The sequence below is a fragment of the Solanum verrucosum genome, unplaced genomic scaffold (genome assembly GCF_900185275.1).
Source record: "Solanum verrucosum unplaced genomic scaffold, falcon-dt-bn FXZP01000281.1, whole genome shotgun sequence".
NCBI classification, from domain to species: Eukaryota; Viridiplantae; Streptophyta; class Magnoliopsida; order Solanales; family Solanaceae; genus Solanum; species Solanum verrucosum.
In genome coordinates this window covers 719,831-746,809 of record NW_026020554.1, presented here as the reverse complement: position 1 = coordinate 746,809, position 26,979 = coordinate 719,831, and the positions used below count along the sequence as shown (strand labels likewise).

General features: G+C 30.4%; 1 protein-coding gene across 1 annotated transcript; it reads right to left on the bottom strand.

Moving 5' to 3' along the window:
• Nucleotides 1-13,645: 13,645 nt before the first annotated feature.
• On the bottom strand, nt 13,646-14,523 carry LOC125810075 (glutaredoxin-C9-like). The gene is made up of 2 exons (XM_049489591.1): nt 14,409-14,523; nt 13,646-14,077 (listed from the first exon to the last, which is right to left on the bottom strand). The coding sequence occupies exons 1-2, from the start codon at nt 14,521-14,523 to the stop codon at nt 13,683-13,685; spliced, it is 510 nt and encodes a 169-aa protein (XP_049345548.1). The 3' UTR covers nt 13,646-13,682.
• Between the last annotated feature and the right edge of the window lie 12,456 nt (nt 14,524-26,979).

Genomic DNA, 26,979 nt, shown 5'->3' with positions numbered 1-26,979 from the left:
ACCTTTTTATAAAAACACAAGGACAAATAGGGTCATTTATGTACCCTTCCTTTAGCAAAAATTGGCTAAGACGATTGTACCACATTCGCCCTGATTGTTTCAATCCATATAAAGAGTTTTGAAGCCTTATCGAACAATTTTCTTGCGAATTTTTATATGCATCAGGCACATTGTATGCTTCAGGAACTTTCATGAAAATATCGTGGTCCAATGAGCCATATAAATAGGCTGTGACAACATCCATTAGACGCATTTCAAGTTTTTCATGAACTGCCAGATTTATTAGATACCTGAAGGTAATTGCATCCACCACTGGAGAATATGTCTCCACATAATCAATGTCAGACCTTTGCGAAAAACTTTGTGCCACAAGTCGTGCTTTATATCTGATGACTTCACCATTTTCATTTCGTTTTCGCACAAAAACCCATTTGTACCCCACTGGCTTGACACATTCAGGTGTTTGGACTATTGGTCCAAAAACTTCACGTTTTTCAAGTGAAGTCAATTCCGCTTGAATTGCTTCCTTCCATTTTCGCCAATCATTTCTCTGTCTACATTCATTGACAGATTTTGGTTCAAAATTCTCACCATGTTGCATTATTTCAACAGCAACATTATAAGCAAAAATATTGTCCACCACAATACTATTTCGATTCCACATTTTTCTCATCAAGACATAACTTATTGAGATTTCTTCATTCTCATTATTTTCAGTTATTTGGACCTTCTTTGTGGTCTTATCATTTGTTATGTCTCGGGGCTCTTCTTGAGCAATTTCCTCTATGGTATGATCTTCATGATCATTTGTTCCTTTTCTTTTTCGAGGATTTTTATCTTTTGAACCAATTGGCCTACCACGCTTTAAACGTGATTTAGACTCATTTGCTTTAACAATTTGTCCTATCGGGACATCAACTCGAACTGGAGCATTTGCAGCTGGAATATAAGATTTAGTAACCCTTGGAAGGTTAGTAAATGCATCCGGCAATTGATTTGCAACATTGTGCAAATAAATCATCTTTTTAACCTCTTGCTCACATTGATTTGTTCGAGGATCCAAATGAGATAGAGATAATGAATTCCAATCTATCTCTTTTTCCAACTGCTTATGTTCTCCCCCTAATGTTGGGTATACTGATTCATCAAAATGACAATCAGTAAACCTTGCCGTAAATATATATCCTGTCATAGGTTCCAAATATTTGATAATAGAAGGAGATTCATACCCAACATACACTCCCAACCTTCTTTGGGAACCCATCTTTGTGCGTAGCGGTGGGGCAATTGGAACGTATACCGCGCACCCAAAAATTCTAAGATGGGAAATATTTGGCTCATGACCAAAAACCAATTGTAATGGAGAGAATTCATGATAACTAGTTGGTCTTATGCACACCAATGCTGCTGCATGCAAAATAGCATGTCCCCATATTGAAACAGACAACTTTGTCCTCATTAACAATGGTCTAGCTATCAATTGGAGACGCTTAATCAAAGATTCCGCTAGACCATTTTGAGTGTGAACATGAGCAACTGGATGTTCAATTGTTATTCCAGTGGACAAACAATAATCATTAAAGGCCTGCAATGTAAACTCACCAGCATTATCAAGACGAATTGTCTTTATTACATAATCTGGAAATTGTGCTCTTAATCTTATTATTTGAGCCAACAACCTCGCAAAAGCCATATTGCGAGTTGATAATAAGCACACATGTGACCATCTTGTAGATGCGTCTATCAAGACCATATAATATTTAAATGGCCCACTTGGAGGGTGAATTGGCCCACATATATCACCATGTATACGTTCCAAAAATGTAGGTGTTTCAATCCCAACCTTAGTTGCTGATGGTTTAATAACCAATTTTCCTTGAGAACAAGCAGCACAAGAGAATTTCTTTGAATGAAGAATTTTCTGATTCTTCAAAGTATGCCCATGTGAATTCTCAGTAATTTTGCGCATCATATTATAACCGGGATGGCCCAACCGGTCATGCCAAATGATAAAATCATTAGAATTAGAAAGCCCTTTGTTTACTATGGCATATGATTCAACCATACTAATACTTGTATGGTACAATCCAGAAGAAAATGCGGGTAATTTTTCATGCACATATTTTTGCCCCAATTTTATTGTAGTAATATAAAGGTATTCAACCTTTCCTTCATTGGCAGTCTCAACATGATAGCCATTTTGGCGAATAGCCTTGAAACTTAATAAGTTTCTTTGAGACTTACTACAGTACAATGCATTTTCAATAGTTAATATCGTTCCCCCAGGTAGTAGTAAGGCCGCTCTTCCAGAGCCCTCAATTAATTTTGCACTACCAGATATTGTATTAACATAAGCCTTTTTCACAATCAAAGTAGAGAAATATTTCTTTTCTCTTAAAATAGTGTGAGTTGTAGCACTATCATGAAGACACATATCTCCATTACTCATCTTGAACCAATTGAAGATTGGGGAATTTTATTTATCAGAAGCTTAACTTGGAAAAATCGAAATGATATTAGAGTTTCGTGCTGATAACGTGTTGTAAAACTTAAGGACAAAAGAACAATATAAAGAGGAAGAGAAGAAGACTATAAGACAAGAGGAACAATATAAACTAGCATTCTTTCTTTCAAGTGTATTCAACATTATTCTCAACACCACTATTTATAGGATTACATTGAGGAATACCAAAAGGTGTCATAAACATTACATTAAACCTTGAGAATTACTACCAATAAAGGAGGAAATAAACCTAGGAGTTATGGTCATCCAATTAACCATATTATCAACAACATTACTACCAATAAAGGATGAAATTAACCTAGGAGTTATGGTCATCCATTTGACCACATTATCAACAACATTACTACTCATAAAGGAGGGAAACTAACCAAGGAGTTATGGTCATCCATTTAACCACCAAAATGATTCACAACATAAAATAATATTTCCCTATTTTTGTGCTACTGTTTTAGGTCTCATGACAAAAATAGTTGACAAGTACTATGTTCCTAATTTCTTGTCTACTTTTCTTTTTATAATTATCCCTAATTACTTGTCTATTTTGACAAATAAAAAAAGGACAATTTTATTTATTTATTATACCCTCAATTAAATGACTAATTACTTTGAAATATACATAACTTTTCATTTACTTCATAATTAATAAGGGTAAAATGGTAAACTCACTATGTCATTAATTGATTTCTTAATAGGTGTGTCAATTCAAAAGTGGACAAGTAAGAAAAAGGAACAACGAGAGAGGGAAAATAATAAATATTAGAAGAAAAATTATTTTTCAAGAAAAAAATATGGCTATTTAAAGCTATTAAAAAAATAAATATTAAAAAATCTTTTTTTTTTGCCAAAAAAATAAAAAATAAATTATTTGTTGCTAATTAAATCTATAGATTGTCATGTTGTGCCAATTTTTCAAGATAAATATGGTTAGAATTTATGAATTAATGCTTTCAAAATTTACATGTAGATGAATGTTTATGTTAAAGGAATTTTGCTATGTGAATATTTTTGAATCTACTCTAATATATACTTTTGTGTAATGTGCTTATTCACGTCCTTCGCAATATTCTATTTATATATTTATTTTTTCTTTTAAAAACTCCAACAAACAAAATAAATATTTTATTTATCTTTTACCATCATATTATTTACATCAAATGATATGTAAATAATATTATGATCTTATTATTCAAAATCTTTATACAAACTTGATTTTCTAATATTATTAGTTTATTTATACTTATTTGTCCATTCAATGAATATTCGTATTATATAGTTTTATGTTATTTTATATTTTATTGTTTTAGTAAATATAATGTTTAGATAAATTATATCGTTTTCTATCGTTATATGATGTCACACGTCAATAATAAGAAGGACAAACTTATAAGAAAAATAAGGTACACGAAGGTAGGATAAAGAATAAAATATGCTTGTTAGATTTTAAGTAAATACAAAAGAGAAAACTTAATAATGTGATGACACGATCACATCAAATTAATTGTTACGTAAAATTATGAGACTTTTCATTGTTACATAACGCTGAATTTAATGATGCGATGCAATAATACTTAAGTAATACTAAAAACAATCATCATTTTTATATGAAACAACACAATATAATACAATAATCCTCTTACTGAGGAGTTAAAGTTGATTTGATACTTCAATACAGGGTTAATGACACATTTAAGAGTTTTGGGCTAAATTCATCCATTAACTATTACTAAGACTTAGGTTACATCCTTATACTATAATAGTTAACAAGAAACATCCTTTTAGTATTTAAAATATAACAAAATTCATTCTTCTGTCTATTCCAGTTAAAAAATTAACGTTTCTTTTCCTAAAAGTTATTTCTCTCTCCCATCTCCCTATTTTGCCCCTCTTAAATTTGTCTCATCGTCTTCCATATTTAGCAAAACCAAGAAGTAAACTCAATTTTTTCTGAACTTCACAAAATAATCAAGATCAAAAACAATTTTTTCTCTTTAAAAAGAGTTGAAAATAGGGCAAAGGGCTATACACAAACAAGGTAAAGGAAAAAAAATCATTATTTTTTTTTAGTTTTTCTTATTCGAAAAATATTTGCAATTTTCTATTTCTCAAACTAAGCCATCTTCATTCTTAAAAACACTAGATATTGCGTGTTGTAGCATAACAACTAACCGGAACAATGTTGATTCGAAGAGATACATCTCAAGCAATTGGCGAAGAACTATCCATGATTAAACAAAATCAACGAAACTGGAAGTTGCAAAGTGAACATAATGAGCAATTGATATAGCAGTGGAAGTAGTTGTTTTATGTTATGTTAAACTCACTTGAACTTCTTGTATTAAATTCATTATGTATGTTCTTCTTCACATCTTCAGCACTTCAAACTACCAAATAACCACTAAACAAGCAAAAAAAAAAAAAATAGTTTGAAAAAAAAAAAATAAACCTGCAAAATTGCAGAAAAACAACAAAAATATTGGGTAAACCAGTAGCAAAACAACAAAATATTGCCCAAAAAAAATAATCAAAACAGTAGAAAACTGAAAAGAAAAAAAAAACTCATGGATTTAGTAAAACAGAAAGTTAATGTAACAACAAAGACACCATAAAATAAGCTAAAAACAGCAAAGTCTAGTGTCATTAAATCATCATAAAGCTAAAACATTTTTCATTAGTTCCATGCACAAGAATATAACAAATGAACAACAAAAACTAGTGCCATATCATTAGTTTGATACATCAAATATCCCAAAAAAAGATCCAAAGCTAAAAATGTATTTTCTTCAATGTTGCAACTTCATAGAGAAAATGGAAAGCTCTGACATTGTTGGCTGGCTTGAGATGTACCTCTTCTAACCTGAAATAAGAAATTAAAATTGCAAATATTTTTCGAATAAAAAAATTAGAAATTTCAAAGATTTTTTATTCCTTTACCTTGTTTGTGTATAGCCCTCTGCCCTGTTTTCAACTCTTGTTGAAGAGAGAGATTTGTTTTTGATCTTGATTATTTTGTGAAGTTCAGAAAAAATTGAATTTCCTTCTTGATTCTGTTGAATATGGAAGACGATGGGACAGATTTGAGAGGGGCAAAATAGGGAGATGGGAGAGAGAAATAACTTTTAGGAAAAGAAACGTTAGTTTTTTAACTGGAATAGACAGAAGAATGAATTTTGTTATATTTTAAATACTAAAAGGTAGGGGTGTACATTACCGGGTTGGTTCTGGTTTTTTAAAAATCAAACCAAACCATTTGTATCGGGTTAAAATATATATAAACCAAACCAAACCAATAATAGTCGGGTTTTTTCAATCTCGGGTTTTTTCGGGTTATTCAATTTTCTCGGGTTATTCGAGTTTTCTCGATTTTTTTTTATAAAGACTAAAGAACTAGTGTTCTTTCAGTGATTTAAAAAAAACGTTGAACACTAACATGATTTTTCATCCTAGAAAAGCATTCAGTAGTTTCTTTTGGCATTGCAAGCCCATGAGTTCAATAGGCAATTCTCCATTCTATTTGGAACACAAATTCTCAAAAAATTACTACTATTACTATTTTGGACAAATCATAAAATAATATCAATAATCAAGAGTGATTCATTATACATTAGATTTATTCATGAAAGTAACATAGTGACTTAAACAATTTTTGCATAGTCAAAATATTGTCATCAAAAGTTAATACGAGTTATTTACATTCAAGTCTTTAAATTCTACACCATCATTAATTACAACCTAGGACCTTGTACCTAGAGGAACAAAACATTTTTGAAGTGAGATCTTCTTTACATATTTTCCAAAAACCATAGCCTGCATCTGCAAAGTAGACAATACAAATCAATTAAGTTGATTAGCAACATATTAACTAGGTTGATATTTAGTCCTTAGTTCTTATTGCTATTTAGAGCAAACAGTAATTAGGTAATTAACAATCACAAAAGAATAAACTAATACCTTTGTTCCATGTAGTGAAATTAAAGTACATCAACTGGCTAATCAATCCTCAAAGGTGAGTCGGGGTATTCTGAAACAACTGAAACAAATTGAATACTAAATAAAATTCAAAAGCAGAGAATCATTTTTAATAACAATTAGAATATATAAAGTTACCTTCTTCAATTTCGTCAATTTTTTGGACTTCCTCTAATATATCTTCAAGCTTGCATTCTTTAGAAGGCGATCGTAGCCATTGTTGAGTGCAAATAAGCGCTTCTACCGTTTTTGGAGATAAAGAACTTCGATAACTATCAAGAATTCGACCACCTGTACTAAAAGCTGACTCAGATGCAACAGTAGAAATAGGAATAGAAAGGATATCCCTAGCAATTTTCGCAACAATTGGGTATCTACTGGACGAAACTTTCCACCAACTCAAAATATTAAAATCATTGATCTTCACTACATCATCTTTCAAGTATATTTCCAGATCAGATTTTTTTACAACAAATCCCTCTTTATTCATGTGTTTCTCCCACTGAGATTGCAACAAATCACTAGATTCACCCATCACACAATTATCATTTTCAATATTTTCGTTAGGATCTTCAGAGCAAGAGCAATTGTAGTGATTATATAAGAGATTCAAAACATCTCTCACATCTTGAGACTTTAATCTTCCCATCAAAGAGCCATATGCAATAGAAAGAATATACTCTACATATTGCATCTTGTATCTAGGATCCAACACAACAGCAACCATCAGTAACATATTCATACTCTCAAACTTACCCCAATATTTATCCATCTTGGATTTCATTCTTGTTGCCATATCAACCAAAATGAGATCATCATGTTTAGTATACTTGATAATATCATTTCGGAGATTAAAAAAATCATGAAAGAAAGAGTGAGAAGTAGAATATAAGCTGCCCGAAAATTTTAAAGTTGCCTGATAGAAAATATTAAGAAACTTTACAAAAGCTTTCACATTCTTCCAATCATCTGTTGATGGATTTTTTGTTGTTGTACTTATTTCTCGACATTGCTTTTGATAATTCTGGTCATCCACATACATTCTTGTAAAAGCTTTTTCAAATTTCAAAGCTTTATCCAACATTGTGTATGTCGAGTTCCATCTAGTCTCAACATCCAGACTTACAAGACCACGGGTGTCAATCTTAACTTTCTCAACAACGGACTTAAAAGTAGCAAATCTTGAAGAAAAAGACCTGACATATTTTATAGCACTTCTTATATGAGAAATAGGCTCAATTTGTTCATCCAGCCCCTCTTTTACAATCAAGTTTAAAATATGAGCATTACATCTAACATGTAAAAACTGATTTTCAAACATTACACCTTTCCAATCTTCAATACGCCCCTTTAAACTCTTAATGGCAGCATCATTTGCGGTTGCATTATCCAAGGTCACTGTAAACAAGTTCTCAATGCCCCAACCTAATAAGCAATCCTCAATCCCCTTGGCAATAGTCTCACCTTTGTGATCTGATGTTTGAAAAAAATTAAGAATTCTCTTTTGTAGATTCCATTGATCATCAATCCAATGTGCAGTGACAACCATATAAGTATAATTTTGGATTGATGTCCATGTGTCACTGGTAAGACAAACACGTTGGTTTTTTATAAGCTCCTTAAGCTTTTCTTTCTCTTCTTGATAAATCCTTAGACAATGTCGAGCAACAGTTACACGAGAAGTACTTCAAAATTTGGAAAGGCTTTAGCCATTAATTTTTTGAATCCTTCTCCCTCAACAGCCCTAAACGGTTGTTCATCAATAATTATAAATTCGGTAATTGCTCTCTTAATTTCATCCATATTAAAAACCCCTTTTTCAGTGGAACCACCTTCTGGCCAACCTCTTTTGATAGGTTTTAATGTTGTTTGCCACTTATCGGACTTAAATGGAGACTTAAGACATTTCACAGTTAAATGATTCCATAACGTAGTTGTCCTATTGACACTGTCAGCAGCAAATGTTTTAGTACAATAATTACATTTTGCCCTACATTTACCTCCTTTAGCAATAAACTTGGAGAAATGATCCCAAATTTGAGATGTTTCTCTACCTGTAGTTCCAGAGTTAGGAGTGACCGGAGGAGCTGCTCTTTTTTGCTTCTTAGGAGGTATGTGTCGATGTGGAGTTACTTTGCCTTGTTGTTGAGATATTGTCGACATAGTTGAACGAATATTATTAATCACCTCTACATCCGTTACAGAAGGTGTAGTATCCATCCAAAAAGAAAGTTTCTGCACATACATAACAATAGTTATTAGTATTCTGATACAAGATTGTGTTTCAACAAGACTTCCATTCAAGTATTGTGCACAAGACTTAGAAGTATATTTCACTTTGAAACCAAAACAGATACAAATATAGTACAAAATATTTGGTTAGAAAAGTATGATGTATATTACTGGCTACTGCTATCAAATCTAATAGTCTCTTAAATTTTTATCTCTATCACTTGTTTTTCCTTATCTCTGCGGACCATCACAATGTTTACAGTACAAAAACCTACATACAAATGGAACCAAAAGCAATGAGTCGAACACTTGCCCCTTTTTCATTGCATTGAAACAACATAAGTAAAGAGAGAAATAAGTGAAACTTATATACAAAAAATTTATCATCATCTTTATCATCTTGTTGCTAAGCTTAACACACCATAGATATGGACACCAAGATGTATAATTTTTAGGTTTATATCTATGATTCAACTACCCAAAAATGTGATGTTGTTGACAATGGCAATACAAGAAAAATATCTAAAAACGAGTTAGTAGCAATTACTTACCTAGATTAAAATGAGTTGATGACGATTTGAACAAAAATCCAAAAGACGAGCTCAATATATGTCCTAATAGCTAATGAGTAAAACCTAACAGTGACTAAGTCTTTGAAGGTGAAGAGCTATTTTTGAGCTGCTGACCTAAATGACCTTTGTTAAATGAGAAAGAGAATATTAAAGGGCTAGTTGAATTGTATAATTTATTTGGGCTTTTGTTTATTCCTAAAAATAACAAGTGGGCTCAAGTCAACAATGTAGCCCAAAGTCCACTAATATTAAACAAAAAATTGTGAGAAAGATTAAGAAAAATATATAAATTATATATTAATAAACATTTTTATGTATAAAATAAAATTTTAAAATTACATATATAATGTCGGGTTGGTTTGGTCTCGGGTTGGTTTTTTTTAGTTAAAACCAAACCAACCCAAATATAGTCGGGTTTTTTTTTCCAATACCAAACCAAGTCAAACCAATCCACTAGTCGGGTTTTTTTTTCGGTTTGACTCGGTTCGCGGTTTGGTTCGGTTTGCGGTTCGGTTTTGTACACCCCTACTAAAAGGATGTTTCTTGTTAACTATTATAGTACAAGGATGTAACCTAAGTCTTAGTCATAGTTAAGAGATGAATTTAGCCCAAACCCCTTAATTATTGATAAATTCTAATTTTGATCGTTGTGATGCTTGGTTAAATATAATTAACTTTTAATTAATTAAAATGTGTACTTCTACATTATGTTAAACTTGTGTTCTTACTTCATATTTGATAGAAATATAATTCTACAAATCATCAAATATAACATATTTTTTTATGAGAATAAATCCGAAACACACATCTTTACAATAACTTGGAGAATGAAAAGTTTTATCATCTCTTTAATTAATAAATTTATATAACTACATCTATAAAATCTATAAATTTGGTAAAGAAAATTATAGTTGACTTGAGAATATAACTAACTGTTCCTTCACAATATGCTCATGTTAAAGAAATTCTAAAGTCCTTTTCTTTGTCAAAAGTTGAACGAATCAATTTTAATAGGGAAAATACATAATTAACCCATCAAACTTGTACCATTTTTTGAAGTAGACATCTAAAGTTTGCGGGGGTCCTATTACCCCATCCAACCATTTTCAACAATTTTAAATACACTACTTTTACAATATTCGTAATCTCATGACCAGTGCGTAAAATAATATTTTTTTATTTTTCTTACTTCTTTAATAGTGGGTCGGGTAAAACCCTGACCCACTCACATTTTAACCCTTAAATCTTTTTAAAAAATTCATCGTTCATCTTTCCCAATTCCTTTTCCCAGTTCTTTCGATTTACTTCACTTCAAAAGAAATTTTTTTTTTGAATTTCTTTGTAGATATATATTTATGTAAGTTTTGTTTGTTATTGTTCAGTGTTTTTGGTGTTTGATTTCAAATATTTTTCTTCAAAAATTAGTTTAATCCTTTTTAGCTTTGTGGGTATTCCGAAATCAAGACCAACTTTGAGTTCTATAAGTGAATTTCACATTTTTTTGACTTTGTTCAAGTAGATTCTTTGATACTTTTGATCTGGGGAAGCTATATGAACAGAAATGGGTTCAAATTTCTTTGCTGAAAGGTAAATTAGGTGCTAAATTGATCAAGTATTATGTCGTTGTAAAGTAGATTTTTTTCTAATAAAAGGCCTTAAGATGAATTGCTAGAACTTGATGATAGAGTATACAATAAAAAAATTCGCTTCACGTAGTAAAGAACCAACTTTTGTTGTTGAGAAAAGCTCTCAACAACCATTAATGGTGGTTTGGGGAAGAAGAAACGTGGGCCTCTTTTCACTTTGGTTTAACCATGCCATGTGTCAGTTTTCCATTGGATTGGGGCCGCAATTTTACTCTTTCACGCACTTTTCTAGTGTGAAATTACAATTGCTGTAAAAATGGGTCAAAATGGCGTATTTATTGTCGATTTAAATGGTTTCATGGGGTGATAGGACCTCCGCAAACTTAAGGTGTCTTCTTCAAAAAAGGGTCTAAGTTTGATGGGGTAATTATGTATTTTCTCATTTTAATATAATGATATTAAATATGGATTTCACTATCCTTTTAAATTAATTTCATGGATCTTTATTAGTGTATCAAGATCCATTCATTTAGGAAACTTTAAAAAAGTAATATAATGTTATGTGATTTTTGATCTTGTAGGCCATTTATAATTATTATTTTTTAGTTTTATGTATTATTTTTAGAAGAGATCTTCATTTTATGAGATAAATTTTTATTTTTACACAAAGTATTTAAAAAAATAACATTTTGTAAATGTCAAGAAACTTTAATTCCATCATTCCTTTAAAGATCTGGCTCACCTCGAATAGGTGATTTCAACGGTTCATCCGATGATATTTTAATTGAGTTCTCTAGAGATCACTTATAGTAGGTGAGTCAAACCCGTCTTCTTTTAAATGATAAGGGTGTCAATGATTTTTTAAGAACTGACTTAATCGATCACATATACTGAATCAGTTATTAGGTTTCTTCTAAAAAAAATATATAGGATCCTAAATAATTTATAACCATATCGAATAATTAAATCATAAATTTGCATATTTTACCCTATAAATAGATTAATCTTTAATTTTATCGTTTAGCAATCAAAGTTATATCAATGGACATGAGTTGTTGGAAAATTGAAGTCACATCCAAATATAACGTATAAAATATTATGATACATAAATATAAACTTATACTTCAAATATAACAAAAGAAAATTATTTATTACAAGGAATAAAAATTAAAAATCACCACAAAATAGCGGTGGAAGTGCATATGACCCCAACTAAATGGGTTGGTTGGTATAATATTTGTCAATTAGCGAATATTCTCAACTCACGAGTAATAATACGTAATCACACTTTGAATGGTCAATAGAATTAATTAAAGAATAACCCTGTCACTAATTAAAGGACTTAAGATTAATTTATTTTTTTAATTAAGGGTTAATGACACATTTGGCCCCTCAATTATATGTTTTCTAATTTTGATGGTTATGAATTATGATATCGGCCGGTTAAGCACGTTAAATCTTCAATTAATTGAATGATGCACTTTTGATTCCTTTGTTAGTTAATATTCATAGATTTACCATAATTATTTACAATTCCACTACTTAAACATTAATGTATTATGAAAAGCTTGTGTTGTTAGTTGTCACTCTATATTTCGCTATAATATAGAATATATAACAAGGACCAGAAATATAATCACATTAAATATATATTATCTCTAAAACTTTAGTAAATAGCTTTAAAAAAAGTTATTTTTAACTTATATATACGATATTATTTTCTATATACATAATATAATTTTTCGATAAATGATGTTCTAATGACTATCTTTGAATCGATCAATATAGCTACGCCATTGGTCATTATAGCCAACTAAAAAAATCTAGTCAAATGATCTAAGTTTACTTAATTAGGACCACTAATCATGTATATTAATTTATATTACCTAAACAGTAAACACGCTTGCTTAATTAGTCAAAATTTAAGACCATAAAGATTATGTCTCAACTCTTTATTCAATATAAAGACAATATCTTAATAATTCAATAGTTAATTTGGATATCTTAAAATAATGCTCTGATAATAGAGCAATCTTTTTCTTCTTCTTTTATGGTGATTATAACAATATAATTTTGCCTATTTTGATGGTATGACTTCTCACTAATTATATTTTCATTTAAATTTATTTCAGATCACTGAAACAAATAATATTAATGTAAAAAAATTATTATAATTTATCTGTCTAGATAAAAAAAAATTAATTAATTACTACTCCAATTGACAGATACTTCCTCCGTCCTATTTTATATGTCACTCTTTTACTTTGCACTTGTATTAAGAAATGATGTAACTTTACTCTTTTACCCTTATTTAATGTTTTCTTAAGTCAACTTTATAATAAATGATGAATACATTTTTACGATTAATTAACTACTCTATCAAAGGTATGATAATTTATGCATAAATTTTATAAAACTACAAGTATTATGGTTCAGCTATTTATAGAAAGGAATGTCATATAAAATGAAACATATGAAGTAAAAGATAACGAAATTAGCATGTGAAGCTCAAGATATAATTATATTTTATTAACTATAAAATAGGTAATGCCAAAGTCAGCAAATCATAGAAACAATCAAATTTAACAAAATTAAATAATGAAACTCTTAAGGTTTTTTACTTTCCTAATTAAAGCTTTATCGATGTGAATTCAATTCTCACTGTTAACAAATTAACTAGATTCAAGATTTATTGATTGGCACGAAAATCGAGAATGAATGAATGACTGATATTCTTTTTTTTGAATGATTATTTTTACCTAACAAAAGAGAATAATAATTGACTAGGTAAGTAAAAATTATTTAAAGCCATAAAGCCCCAACATCTTTTAGTATTGGCACTAATTCACCAGAAATATGTGTGGATATCACTCTTTCTAGTCCTCCGAACAAATTTCCACCAACGAAAACCGCCGGAAACGCCGTCGTTGTTCCACCACCACCCGTACCACCGCCACCCACGATTATCGACAACTCCTTCTTCACATCATCTTCATCTTCATTGTTCACTTCGAAAATCGTAGGGTTAACACCTAACCCTAGAAGCAAATTCTTCACAACATGGCACATGCAACACCCACGTAACGCTACAACGATTATCGCATTTTCCGAGATGGATTTCGCTACACTCGTAGTAATGAAGGAATTTTTGTATCGTGATCTCATGTCACGAACATAGTTCATCTCGTTTTTCTCACCTGTAGAGTCGAATTATATGTGAAAAAACGCTTAAATTTCAAAAGAAATGAATTTAGCTAGAAGAATTTAAAAGTTGAACCCGTCAAATGACTTGAATATGATTCAAAGAAGGTGGAAGGATCGAAAAAAGTGAAAAAATAGACGTACATCATCTATAACATCTATTCATCCCTCAATTCCAATCAATCAATTCATTGAGTAATTGTTGAGTAAACTATTAAACTAACAAGAGCATAAAATATTGAAAACAGATTCAAATAAGTTCGATAAATTTAATTAAACCTATCAAATTTAAATTCTAAATCAAATCTCTGTGATAATTACCTGAACGTGACTCAAAATTGGTGGAACCACCACTAGTGGTGGCGGATGAACTACCACTGATCGTCGTGGTGGTAGCGGTGGTGGAGGGAAACCAATTTCTATATGGTAAAGTTTGTTGCATGGTGGTGATTGAGGGGGGGGAGGGGGGGGGGGTTGAGAGGGTTAGAAAGGGAAGAAAAAATGGAGAAGGAAGTGATGTATATATAGTTGATGATGGAAATGGTGTAGAGTACCCTAACGTCAACGGCTATGACGTGAGAACAAACGTCAAGTTTACTATTTGGTACGTTTCCAATACAATTAATTTATTGGGCATATTTCATGCCAAGGGGAGACCTTTTTATATGTTTTCTTAGTAAGCCGTATCGATATTTATAGAAAAAAAATGAAAATTTAGTCATATGTATATTAGTTATATATGTATTATTTATTGAGAGAACTATTGAAAATACTTTTGAATTTGATGTAAATTATTAGTTTCATCTTCGAATTATTGACAGTATTAAAAAACACTCATCTTTACTTGACTAACTAAACTAAGAGACTCTCGATATGTCACATGATGACATTTCAAGTGGTCTCAAATTCTTTTAGAAGCATGTAGTTCTTAATAAAAAGACGAGAGAAGTGTTGAAAATACTCCTAAATATGACAAGAATTTAGGGGTGTATTTCACTTATGTTAAAAGATGGGAGGAGGGTATTTAAGTTAATTAGTTAGTCAAGTAAAAATGTGTTTTTAAGACTGTCAATAGATTGGAGATGAGACTAATAATTCACACCGAGTTTAAGGGTATTCTCAATGTTTCTATCTTGTTTCGCCTTCTATCCTGCATAAAATAATGCATAGAGGCGCTCTTAAGGTTGTATTTAAGTTAATTAGTTAGTCAAGTAAATAGGTGTTTCTAAGGTTGTCAATTAGAGATGAAACTAATAATTTGCACTGAGTTTAAGGATATTTTCAGTGTTTCTATCTTACTTGTTTCACCTTCTATCATGCATATAATAATGCTTAGATTCCTCATAAATGTATTAGACATAAGGATTTCTAAATTGTCAACCAAACGTCATTTAATTTTATACATGAATAACTTATTTTCTATCTATCAACCAAACATCAGTATATAAGTTATATGGAAATTATACACGAATAACTCGTTTCTATCTAGTAGGGGCAGTTTGGTAGCTGGTTGAAGTTATGCAAGTATTAGTAATGTATGAATTAGTTATGAGTGAATCATTGTATCAGCTTATGCAAGTATTAGTCATACTTGTATTACTTATTCTACCATTTATCCTACATAAAAGAAATACATAGATTCCCTCAAAACTTATATATATATATATATTAGATTATGGATATGCGGGTTTCAAAATTGTCAACCAAACATCATATTAATTTTTAATAGACATAGCTTATTTCTTATTTGCTAATCAAACGTCGTATAAAGACACATGTCATTCATTTAGGATAGGGATGACAATGGGGCAAGGCGGGGTGGATTGAGCTTAACCCGCAAAATTTTTAATCCGTCCCGCCACATAACTACTTTTTTCATTTTCAACTCGATCCACATAAATCCGCCCTGCATAAGTTTTTTAATATTTTCTTTTTCCAATTAAGTTTGATACTAAAAATAAAATTCATAAAATAAATTCATTTTTTCATTAAGTTGTACTAATTTAATAGGATAGTGACTTAAATTATTATTTTTAGAGATCAACTGGAAAACATGTACAAAATTGTATTATTTTTTATTGAACCATATTCATTTACTATCTTAAATGCTTTTAGTAGTTTTAAAGAAATTATATGTTCTATCACTCTTATAACATGTAAAAAGTTAAATTAAGCTTAAACTCACACAAAGTCACATATATCTGCAAATCACTCCACCCCGCCCCACATTAGTTTAAAAAAACTCACTTTAACCCGCCCCGCATAATCTTAAACCCAATCCGCCCCGCATAGCTTTAAACCCATCACGTCTCGCGTCCACCCCGGTTCATTGTCATTCCCAAGCGGAGGAAATCACTATTGGAGAGAAGCCAAGTCACGTCAATTTAGGTTCATCATATAACGACCAATCATAAATTATATCACTTACCTAACTTGTTAAATAATTATTACTCTTTCTGTTTCAATTTACGTGACACATTTTATTTTTTTAGAGTTAAATCGTTTAAGTTTTACCAAGAATTTGCGCTTTTTTTAAAAAATGAAATATATATATATATATATATAAACTACCTAAAAAGTACTATAAATCACAATAATTGATTCTAATTTTTTAAAAAGATATATGATTTATAATAAAAAATAAACTTATTTGAATATCAAAATTCAAAATATATTACATAAATTGAGACAGAGAGTAGTTTGTACAAACTTGATAATTAAGTTTCAATATTTATTACACATAAACTTTACCACTAAAATTGGAGTTAATAACTTTGATGGTCACTCAACTATTAATTACTTTCACAGAAAGTCACCCAACTTTCATTTTCAACTCAAAAGTCACTCAACTATGACTTCTTTGCACAGAAAGTCGCTCAACCTATTTAATTGTTTTTTCATTAAAATTTACTGAAATGGAATTTTAAGAACCAAATATATATCCATTTAACCCGATCTACTAAAAATATAATATTGAACTTTTTATTTTACCACTAATTCCCTAAATCATTCTCCCTTTATCTCCCCCCATTCTTTCCCTCTACGTTCTTTTTCTCTTTTCTTTTTTTTTTTAATTTCTCAATTTAGTGGCTATTGAATACATGAATTTTGCAATGGGGCACATTTAATAGTGGGGAATTTGCTAGTTGGCATTTACTGACACACCAACTGGATATAAAAATGGCTATTCAAACTCCTTTCTTGCAAGCCCCACCATATTCCATTCTTTTTAAAATCCCTTAGATTTTTTTTCACATCCCCTGTTTTTCTCATACTCAATTTACTATTGCAACTGCCACTGCCAGTTTTTTCATAGAACAGAAAAGCACAGAAAGAGAGGTTGATATATATTATTAATATGTGAAGAAAGAAGTTGAAATTGAGAAATTATAAAAGAAAAGAAAAGAAGAACGTAGAGGGAAAGAATGGGGGGAGACGAGGGAGAGTGATTCACGGGAATAATGGTAAAATAAAAAGTTCAATATTATATTTTAGCGAGTCGGATTAAATGGGGCAGGTCATTAAATGGTTTAAATTTTTTTATTTTATTTTTATTTTTTTTACCCTCCCTAGGAGGTCCCACCCCTTTTGCTCCCTTGGTGACTTGAACTCGCAACCTTCGGGTTGAAAGTGAGGGGTTCTTACCATCCGAGCAACTCTCTCTCGTCCATTAAATGGTTTAAATGGATATATATTTGATTCTTAAAATTTTGGTTAAAAATTAAAATTCTATGTCACTAAATTTTAATGAAAAAAAATTAAATAGATTGAGTGACTTTCTATGCAAAAAAATCATAGTTGAATGACTATTGAGTTGAAAATGAAAGTTCAGTGACTTTCCGTGAAAATAATTGATAGTTGAGTGACCATCAAAGTTATTAACTCCTAAAAATTGTACCAATCGATTTCTTTATTATTAACGTGAAGTTTCAGGTTCGGTCTTCAAAAAATATTTTTTTTTTGAATTTTTTTTTCTTATCGAATATCGAATGAGAAATAAAAGGAAAGTGTACCCAATTTTAGAACTATTTGCTACTGTTATTGCATTAAATTTATAATTTTTTTAGTGACTTCAAGAAAAGAGATATGGCTAAAGCTCAGAAAATATTTGTCTGAATTTCAGAAAGTTCAGTCATTTTTCTTCGAAGTTAAACAATTATTGTATGGACTTTTACTCGTACGATTAATACTATGTGTATTAATAGTATTGGACTATGGATATGCGAGTTTCTAAATTATCTACCAAATATCATATTAATTTGTATACATAAATAACTTATTTCTTATATGCTTATCAAACGTCAGATAAAGATATACGTAATTCATTTAGGATAGGTCTGGGTGGAGTGGAGGAGATCACTACTGGAAATAAGCCAAGTCAGATCAATTTATTATATCACGACCAATCATATATTATATCACTTTACCTAACTTGTTAAATAATTATTAGTACATTAAAATTCATAGGTACAGTGACATTATTGTTTGTACGAACTTGATAATTAAGTTTCACTATTTATTACACATAAACTTAACCACTAAAAATTGTACCATCAATTTCTTTGTTATCATTTATCACCGTGAAGCTTTAGGTTTGATTTTCAAACAGTAATCTTTTTTATTAAAAGAATTTTTCTTTTTAATGATTGCATTAAGTTTATAATTATACATGTTTAGTGAGTTGATGCATTTAATTTTTCGCACGCTAACGACTTCAAGAAAAAAACTTGACATGACTGAAGCATAGACATTTATTTATGGACATAATTACTCGTATAGAACTTCAGACACGATATATTTAAATTATTACAAAGTAAGTAGATGAATTACAAAAGGAAAAATCATTTTGGCCAGAAAATTTGACCAGAATGATATTTTACCTTTTTAACTTTTAATATCTTTTAATTAAAAAATGGAAAAAAAGATCAATTTATTTTATAATAAAAAATTATTATAATTTTTTTAAAATTTCTGGTCATTTAGCATTATCTTAAAAAAAAATTAAAATGAGTACAAATTAATAGCGGTGTTAACATAAGATATTCTATAATTTTATTTAGGGAAAAAGGACAAATATATCCCCGAACTATCGTAAATGGTATGCAGATACTCTCCGTCATACTTTTGGGACATTGGTGCCCCTCCGTTCAAAAACTAGAGCATATATACCATTTATACTAACGGACATACAAGTGTCATAATCTTATTCATTGATCGACATTTATTAAATATTGGATCGACGGATAAGATTGCACCACGTATCCATATTTAGTCTTCCGTTAGAGTGAAGGGTATATATGCTCTAGTTTTTGGATGGCAGGGGTACCAGTGTCCCAAAAGTATGACGGAGGGTAACTGCATATCATTTAAGATAGTTCGGAGGTTTATTTATCTTTTTTCCCTTTTATTTATGATTTACTGTTACTTTTTTCTACTCGATATTAGATAAATTTTACAGAAATTATATATAATATTTTTTTTTTCTGGATCCTCGACATTGAGGGTCCTATTAACATCCTATATATGTTAATACGTTCTGTTGAATAATAAGAACTGTATATAGAAAAATCGAATCAACTCTTTCTACTCATAATGGTACCACGTGACATTGTTTAATTAAATAAATTGATTTGATTTTTAAAAAAAAATTACATCGATAGTATTTGATGTGGATTTGATTTTGTTTGAAAAAAATTGAAGAAATAATTGAATTTAACTGACAAATTATATGCATATATTTTATTATAATACATACGTAATATATTATTTTTACAAACAATTTTAAAGAGCTTATATACGTTTTTCATCAAATTTTATTTTTAATCTATTTATGAAAGCAAATATGTCCAAGACAAAAATATTTATTTTAGGGAAAATTATGCGGTTAAGCAAACTTATACTACTTAATTAGTCATTATAGCTATAATTTGCTATAATTACCACTTGCGACTAACATTAACCATTAATTACGTGGGTTGACTTCGAATTTGTATAATTCGTCACATTTGTATAATTGGCAACTAACATCTTCATTTGATTTGTATTTGTATATGATGATTTGTATTTTCATATGACGATGATTTCGTTTGGTTTCTCAGTTTTATCATCATATACATTCAATCTTCTTTTGTATAACTTTTTAAAGTTTGTATAATTGTAGTTTTCAGATTTTGTATAATATAATTTATATAATGTAATTTGTATAATATAATTTGTATAACTGTTTATAGTTTATATGTTTATGTTTGTATTAATTTGTTATTTCGAGTTTTGTCATATTTGTATGATTTCAGACTTTGTATTTCTCAATTATACAAAAACACACGAATTATACAAACGTACCAGTGAATTATACAAACGAAATGCGAATTATACAAATTATTGCACTCACTCGCTCGCCTCTCTCCTCTCTCTCCCAATCTCGCCCGCTAGATATATAAATACATATGTATATCAATTACATATATACAATTATTTTGATAGATATACATATACAATTCGTCTCTCTCCAATCTCTACCCTCTCTCGCTTGTCTCTCTCCTCCCTCTCCCAATCTCGCTCATCACTCTCTTCCTTATAACATGTAGCTACGAATCGTAATTAGCAAACTATAGCTATGAAGTGTAATTAAACTATTTTTGAGTGGCCATATGCGAAAGTTCCCGCTTATTTTATTGGTTTATATGTATATGAGTATCTATGACAATTTTTGGTAGGACTAGAAATGTCATTGTCACTCATTCTTCTAGGCCAAAATGGTGAATTATAAAGTTTCATTCATAGTAAATTTAGTAATTGAAAGCTTGATAATGTTTTCTAACTATTTTTCATTTTGACTGGATTGTTGTCACTTTTTTCCCCATTTTCAGTGAATCATTGCTTTTATTTTGGGAAAAATTACAGAAATCCCACATTTTAATTTACTTATTACCATTATCCCTTATAAGTTTTACAAATTTTCAAAATCCCCCATTTTCGCGCATCAAATTAATATATCAGCGTTTATATTATTGTATCTCGCACATCAGATTAATTTATCAATGCTTATATTATTGTATCTCGCGCATCAAATTAATGTATCAGAGCTATATAAGTGTTGATACATGCGCGAGATACAATAATATAAGCGCTGATACATTAATATGATGCGCAAGATATAATAATATAAGCGCTGATACAATAATCTGATGCGCGAGATACAATAATATAAGCGCTGATACACTAATCTGATGCGCGAAAATGAGGGATTTCTGTAATTATAAACTTTTAAGGGATAAATTGTAATTTTGCCTTTAAAGTATGTGATTTCTATAATTTGTCCTTTATTCTGTGTGTGATTAATAATCGAATAACCGAAATCGATAAAAACCAAACTGGTAAATGTATATTATAATTGGTTTGGTTTGATGTTGAGAATTCAAAAATCGATTAAATTGATTTGATTTTGATTTTGACCAATAATCGACCTATAAATACCCCTACTTAAGACAAATAAATTACTAATTTCTTTTGATGACAAATAAATTATAAGAAACCTTCTTTTATCATCATGAAAAGTATACCACTAAAATATACAATAAGAATAATTTGAAGCTGTTTTGATAATGGGTGGGATAAGACCCTTAAAGAAAAAAATATTTCTATCGTAATTTTTTTTTAATTCTAAAAATAGATAAATATCAAATTCATCACTTCACCGCAACTTTTAATTTGATGATTACATTAATAAAAAGGAAAAATTGTATATAATACCAAACTATTAATTCAAATTAAATGTCATAAATATACTTTGATTTAATTGTACCCTATAGCAAACTATTGTTATTTTCGCCACTCTCCCTGGTGGAATCTCGCTCGCCACTCTCATTTGGTGGCAGTCTCGCTCGCCCTCTCTCGCTTTTATGCAAACACAAATGTATAAAATGTGTTTGTGTTTGTATAAAACGAGAGGAAATTGTATATATACATATATTTTCGTTCCCCTCTCCCAGATCTTGCTCGCCACCCTCGCCTCTCTCGCTTATACAAACTGAAAACAAAATGTATAAATTGCGCTTATGTTTGTATAAAGCGAGAGAAAATTATAAATACATATGCAAATACATATATATTCGTCCTATACACTTATAATTATACAATAGAAATATTTTTCTGCCCAGTTTTCTTTTCCTTTCTCTCTATCTCGTTTTATACATACACAAATTATACAATTGATCTTTTGTATACAACTGCTTCTGTTTGTATAAAGCGAGAGAAAATTGTATATACACATGCAAATACATATATATTCGTCCTATACACTTATAATTATACAATACAAATATTTCTCTGCCCAGTTTTCTTTTGCCTTTCTCTCTTTCTCGTTTTTATACATGTACAGATTATACAATTGATCTTTTGTATACAACTGCTTTCTTTTGTATATGTATAGCAAATTATACAACTGTATTCTTTGTATATGTATAGCGAATTATACAACTGTTTTTTTGTATATGTATAGCGAATTATACATATATATATTTGCTATGGAGCGTAATTATGTAAATTTTGTTATAGCATACAAATATGAATTTTGTGTTTGATGTGAAAGTTGCTCAGAATAAAAATAAGGACACATCAAGTGAACTTAATAAGAAAGTTGAACCAAAGCGTATGAAGCTTCCATTAAGGAACAAATAAATTGACAAGATCCAAAAATGACAACTTAGTAAACTTGTTGGAAAAAAAAGGAAATTTCTTCTTTATTTTCGTGTGTTTAGTATATAGTAAGAAATATTAATCTAAGGGTGTATTTGATAGGAAAAATAATTCATGCAAATGTTTTTATTGGAAAATAAGTAAAAAATTTATTTATTTGTAATGTTTGATAGATAAGAAAAAAAAAATTATTTCAAAAATATTTATATATTATCTATCAAAACACGGTGAAAATGAGATATAAGTGATGTGTATAGATATTATATACTTCGATCATTAAATGATCAGAGAGTGCATTTACATGAACTTTTCTTTTAAAAGTATTTTTTTTTTAAAAAAAAAAGGAAAAATAACAAGCAACAGCTAATATAGAAAATAATTAAAGTAGTGTACAAATTTTGGACCACTTGGCTTGGAAAAATTAAAATTGGGAATCTTTTGCTTGTAAAGGTGGACATAATCGTAGGCTTTCCACATTTAATCCTCATTAAAGTCTCAATTCAGACAATATGGTCCACTTAGGGTGTGTTTGGTACGGAGGAAAATATTTTCCAATTTTTCCATATTTGATTGGCTTAAAATGTTTGAAAAATGTTTTTCAAATCAACTCATTTTCCTCAAATTATTTTGGAATAAGAATTTTCTACTTGATTAGTTTGCTTGACATAATAAGTTATAGTAGAAGATTCTATGGAAAATAGTGTGCAACTTCTCTCATATTTGAATTGATTTTTAATTTGTTTTACTAAAAATTTTGTTAAATCATTTTCCCCTTTTAATTTTGTGTTAAAAAAATCTAGTCTACTTAATTATCCCACGATTTAACTTCGTTTGCATGAGCTTGTTTACATTACCGATTTAGGATTACGATAAGATGAACAAAAAGATCAAAGCAATTAGTTTCACTTAACAATATCTATAACCTAACACAGTGGAGTAGTGTTTTTCATCTATTGTTTATTGTGTTTAAGTAATCACACTATTTGTTGATATTATTGTTCCTTTTCCGAATGTTCTACCTTGCTTTTCTATTAGTTATCATGTTTTTTACACTATCATTTTTCCTTTTCATTACTACTTTGATTTGCTACACTCGAGCTAAAGATCCTTCGAAAACAGTCTATCTACCTCCACAAGGAGGTACAGGTAAGGTCTGTAACCCTCACTTGTGTGCTTTCACCGGATATGTTAATGTTGTATACTGACTCAGTAAAGAGCTACATAATCTTGATAACTCTATGACTTAGCTACGCCTCAATCCTAAATAAGTCGACCAACAAAATAGTTAAAAGAGTAGGAATTTTAATGAAGGAATATTATTATCAAATACCTATCTTGGTTAACTTTTAAATCAATGAATCTGATTACTATTAGTTACCAAAAGTTTACAACTTCCAGATGTCTACCTAATGAAAATGTACAAATTTCTGGCAGTTACATATAGAGAAAAACCATAACATCAATACAGTTATGTATGGAATTCTCAGCTAGGCAGACTATACATGTTAGTAATAGATACTGTTATTTAAATTTAACGTTAAACCCCTTCGAATTGGCTCGTCTTAGTGAGCCTCTAACGCTTTGTTCGTCCTTGTCCATTGACACAGGGGAATCAGGATTAGATGAAGCAGCATTCCAAGAATCAAGATTAGAAGATGGACATTTCAGAATCCCTTTCAAATGCTTTTTTAGTAGACAAACGCCTTCTTTGTTCGAATCATCATTTGGAGTAACCTCTTTAGCTTTGACAGATATATGATTTGTGTCATCATCTGTACTAGCTTCTTTAGATTTGTCATAAGTAACTTTGGCTCGGACAAAGGCATCATCGTAATCCATTTCACCACCTCTAACACGAGGAGAAACATCTTCTAAGTTAACCTTACTACATTTTACTTGGACATGATGATCGCCATTGGCACGTTCTATACCAGCCCATACACTTGCAAAATCATCACAGAAGGTATCCTCCTCTGTAACTTTGGCATGAATTAAGTCGTAACTAACAGCAGCTTCTTCATGTTCGGGTGCAGCATGAACTATATTGGTGATAAAAAAATCTTCATCATTTGTTGTCCGAACAAGATTATACGTATCCATTGTTTGAACAGATTGTAACTTGTCTCCCTTTTTGGTTTTAGGCAATTTGAACCATCCTTCTAAAGGGAGAGACAGATTCTTTAGAAATGAGGACTTCTTTGGAGCTTCTGCCAATTTTTTCTTGTCCTTTGTGGTGAAGAATGTTATGGCAATCACGGTGGATATGAAAAGCTGACAGATTGCACATTTGATCTGCTCATGTCTCTCGAAAGACGAAGCCTGTGTAAGGCCAATCATTTTCTTGATCCCAAGAACTTTGCGCGCCAAATCTCCTAGCTCATATCTCTTGTACTTTGAGTCATTGAAAAACTTGGCAGCCAGGTAGCCTATATCAACTTTATCTTTCGACAAGCCTAGTTCTTCAAATGGGAACATATCTTTCTTTTCTGGGATAGCAAAACCAACGAAACGAATCCTCTTGTCTGTAAGAAATTTGAGGAATGGATCAGGTAACTGTTCCCCAGAATGAAATCTGAGGATCAGACAACCTACTCCAAAACACAAAAGAACCAAGATTATCTTGGGATCACGAGGGTGGCGCATGACATCAATGCCAACAATAGGTGGTTGTGCCCAAGTCTTACCTTCTGGGAAAAGAATATCAGCTGTGAATAAAGATTCAAACTCTTTTGCCTTAAAGGTTATACCTTCTAATTTAACCTCAAATCTATTGGTTTTCAAGTACACAATTCCTGCCATATTTTTTATCCGATGAATGATGACTCTAAAATACTGCTGACATGAGCTGATGGGAACAAGAATAGAAATAATCAAGATGTATCTCACAAAAGAAGCAGGAAAAATGAAAATTCTTTAACCATAATGATGTTTTGCGCAAATATTGCAACACAATGAGTGATGAAAACTAGCAAGATGGAAAAACAAATTGTGAGTCAATGGTATCCAAAACCACAAATAAAAAAGGGAGGAAAATAATGGAAACTAGTGGTTCTTGAGAAACAAACCTGTAAAAGTGGATGGTTCTAGGCTAAAGTTGTTACATTTGAGAGGTTTATGTTAGTCAATTTAGGAGATTTCACATCCACACAAATTAGGAATTTCACCATGGAAGTTATCTCAAAATTTGAGGATTTTCAAATGTATCTGTTCCACTAAAAAAGGAGACTAGTACTAAACCAGACTTTAAAGACCTTTTTCTAAGTATTCACATCCAGAAGTGTAAAGATTGGCCATTTACCATAATTTTCATTGTTTAATTAACATCTTACACCACCACAACTTACCCAGTGTAATCCCACAAGTGAGGTTGAGGGAGGCTAAAGTACACACAAATCTACCTTAACTTGGGAGGTAAAGCGGTTGTTTTTTGATAGACATTCGGCTCAAGGATAAGCATATCAAAGCAAATAATATAGAAAGTATGACAAAGCAAAGAAAGGAAAAACAAACTACAATAAAATAGTGTGGTAAACGGAGTACAAGAGATAGTAGACAGTAACACAAATCAAAGGACTAGAAACTACATGTGAAATACTATTTTAACCAAATTGAATCCAATTTGAGAAGCTGAGATTGACTAATTCATAACCTCTCAACAGAGCAAAGGGAAGTTTAAAGATCAATTGCAATCACGGACATTGTTCAAGCAAGAAAAAAATACTAGCAAAACTTTCTAAATGCATAATAGAATAGACACAGGCTTCAAGGAATTGTCTTAAGGATTCAACATGGTGTAAAAAAATGGTCATTTTCCATTACTTGTATCGTTTGATTAACGTCTTTAGACTTCACATTCATGTTTAATACTGGAATTAACTTCGAAGCAGATGGACATAAATAGGATGAAACAGATTTCACTAACCTTCAATAACAAAAAAGAGCATTTAACTCCATTGAAGCAGAATATTACTGGAAACACACCCATGCTACCTATGAGTCTTCCTTGATTTAATATTCAGCATATTCAGATTACTAACATCCAGCAATTCCCATAACATCTTTCATTTCTCATAACAAAACACAATCTGCTTGGAACAGAAGATAATTAGTGCTTGCAAAACAATGAACAAACTGCAAGACCATCTATAGCTATGCCGAACAATATATATATAGTAAGAATAATGTATGCAAGAGAAAGAGA

Excerpts from the sequence above, each read along its gene's own strand:
- LOC125810075 (XM_049489591.1), bottom strand. The coding sequence starts at position 14,523 with ATGCAACAAACTTTACCATATAGAAATTGGTTTCCCTCCACCACCGCT. Across the intron at positions 14,078-14,408 it reads TTCCACCAATTTTGAGTCAC|GTGAGAAAAACGAGATGAAC; the intron begins GTTCAGGTAATT and ends TCGACTCTACAG.